The following is a 1,287-nucleotide window of genomic DNA, read 5'->3' on the forward strand; positions in this document are numbered from 1 at the left end:
ACCCTACTCGCTGCGAATCGGGTTGGCAACCCTACCCGACCGAGTTGAATCAGATTGGATACCCGCAGGTAAGGTGCATGTTGCCATCCCTAGTAAGGAGTAGCATCGTACGGATTACAAGATGGGAGCTAGGCGCTGGGTCCAGTCTTTGGAGCAGCTTCGTTGGGCCTCGCAGTAGTTCTGTTTGTTTTGTGGTTTGCTTGCAAACCCCGACCAAAAAACAATCATGCTCTCTAAGGCATTTTAGGCGTTGAAGCCTAACTGATTTGTTTACCCTGCCATTCTGCCATCACTGAAATGCTACTAACCGCATTATACACTCACTTCCCTTCATTTGTCTTCCACTAAGTGAAGCTTAGCTCGAGTACAATGATGCCACATGGTTCAACGGATTTTCTAATCCCTGAAATCACAGCAACTTTTCACTATTTCATTATACCTTACAGTTTATATTTACATTAGCACAGCACATATTTGATTAAAAACCTTTCTATACAGCTTATTCCTTTTCCATAGAATTCCTTCTCTTGAATCGGTACACAAACTTGTATCAATTGATAAACTATCATTTGATAAGTGATAACATATAAGAGGATCTTGCAATCAATTATTTTTAGTATACAATCTGAATATAACAAGAACATAGAACATACCTGAATCCATGTTCATGAGTTGTTTCATTTCCCTCCAAATTCCCTCTCGGTGTTCATAGTTTTTCCCCTCACACAACTGTGTTCTTAAAAATATCCTTACATCAGGCACATGGAAATATACATTGCATTATCGCAAATTACAGAATTAATCACAAAAACAGTGATGTGAATATGAAGAAGGGTTAAATGAGTTGAGGAAGAAACAGGACCTTTAATTGTCACAACACAAATTTAATTGTCACAACACAAATGATCTTTAGAAAACTACACCTTCCCACGGCCAAGAAATCTAGCAGGACTAAAGTTTTTAAGATCAACGATGGTGGAATTCCCATCAATTACAAGCTCAGCCATGGCAGCACCAGTAGCAGGTCCATTCAAAATACCCCAGCAACTGTGCCCTGTCGCCACAAAGCAACCCTTCACTCCTGGAACCTCCCCAATCACCGGAATGCCATCATCGGTGCACGGCAAGAAGCACGCTTGCTCTGCCTTCACACGGGCCCCTCCTTCACCCAGATGGCTTGACACGGTCTTCGCCACCCTCTTCAGCATCTCAATTGACTCCTCCTTACCCCTAATCTCCTCAGGGTCATCTGCTACCTCTTCCTCGGCTGACATCCCACAAACATAC

At 42.7% G+C, this 1,287-nt stretch overlaps 1 protein-coding gene across 1 annotated transcript in view; it reads right to left on the bottom strand.

Annotated features, from left to right (window-relative positions):
• The window catches only part of LOC107627201 (putative oxidoreductase TDA3), a 2,615-nt gene continuing 1,925 nt past the window's right edge, over positions 598 to 1,287 (bottom strand). Inside the window, exon 2 of the mRNA XM_016330057.2 lies at positions 598 to 1,287. Within this exon, the coding sequence (XP_016185543.1) occupies positions 918 to 1,287 (370 nt within the window). The 3' untranslated portion in view covers positions 598 to 917.

This window comes from Arachis ipaensis, chromosome B01 (assembly GCF_000816755.2).
Source record: "Arachis ipaensis cultivar K30076 chromosome B01, Araip1.1, whole genome shotgun sequence".
Taxonomy (NCBI): Eukaryota; Viridiplantae; Streptophyta; class Magnoliopsida; order Fabales; family Fabaceae; genus Arachis; species Arachis ipaensis.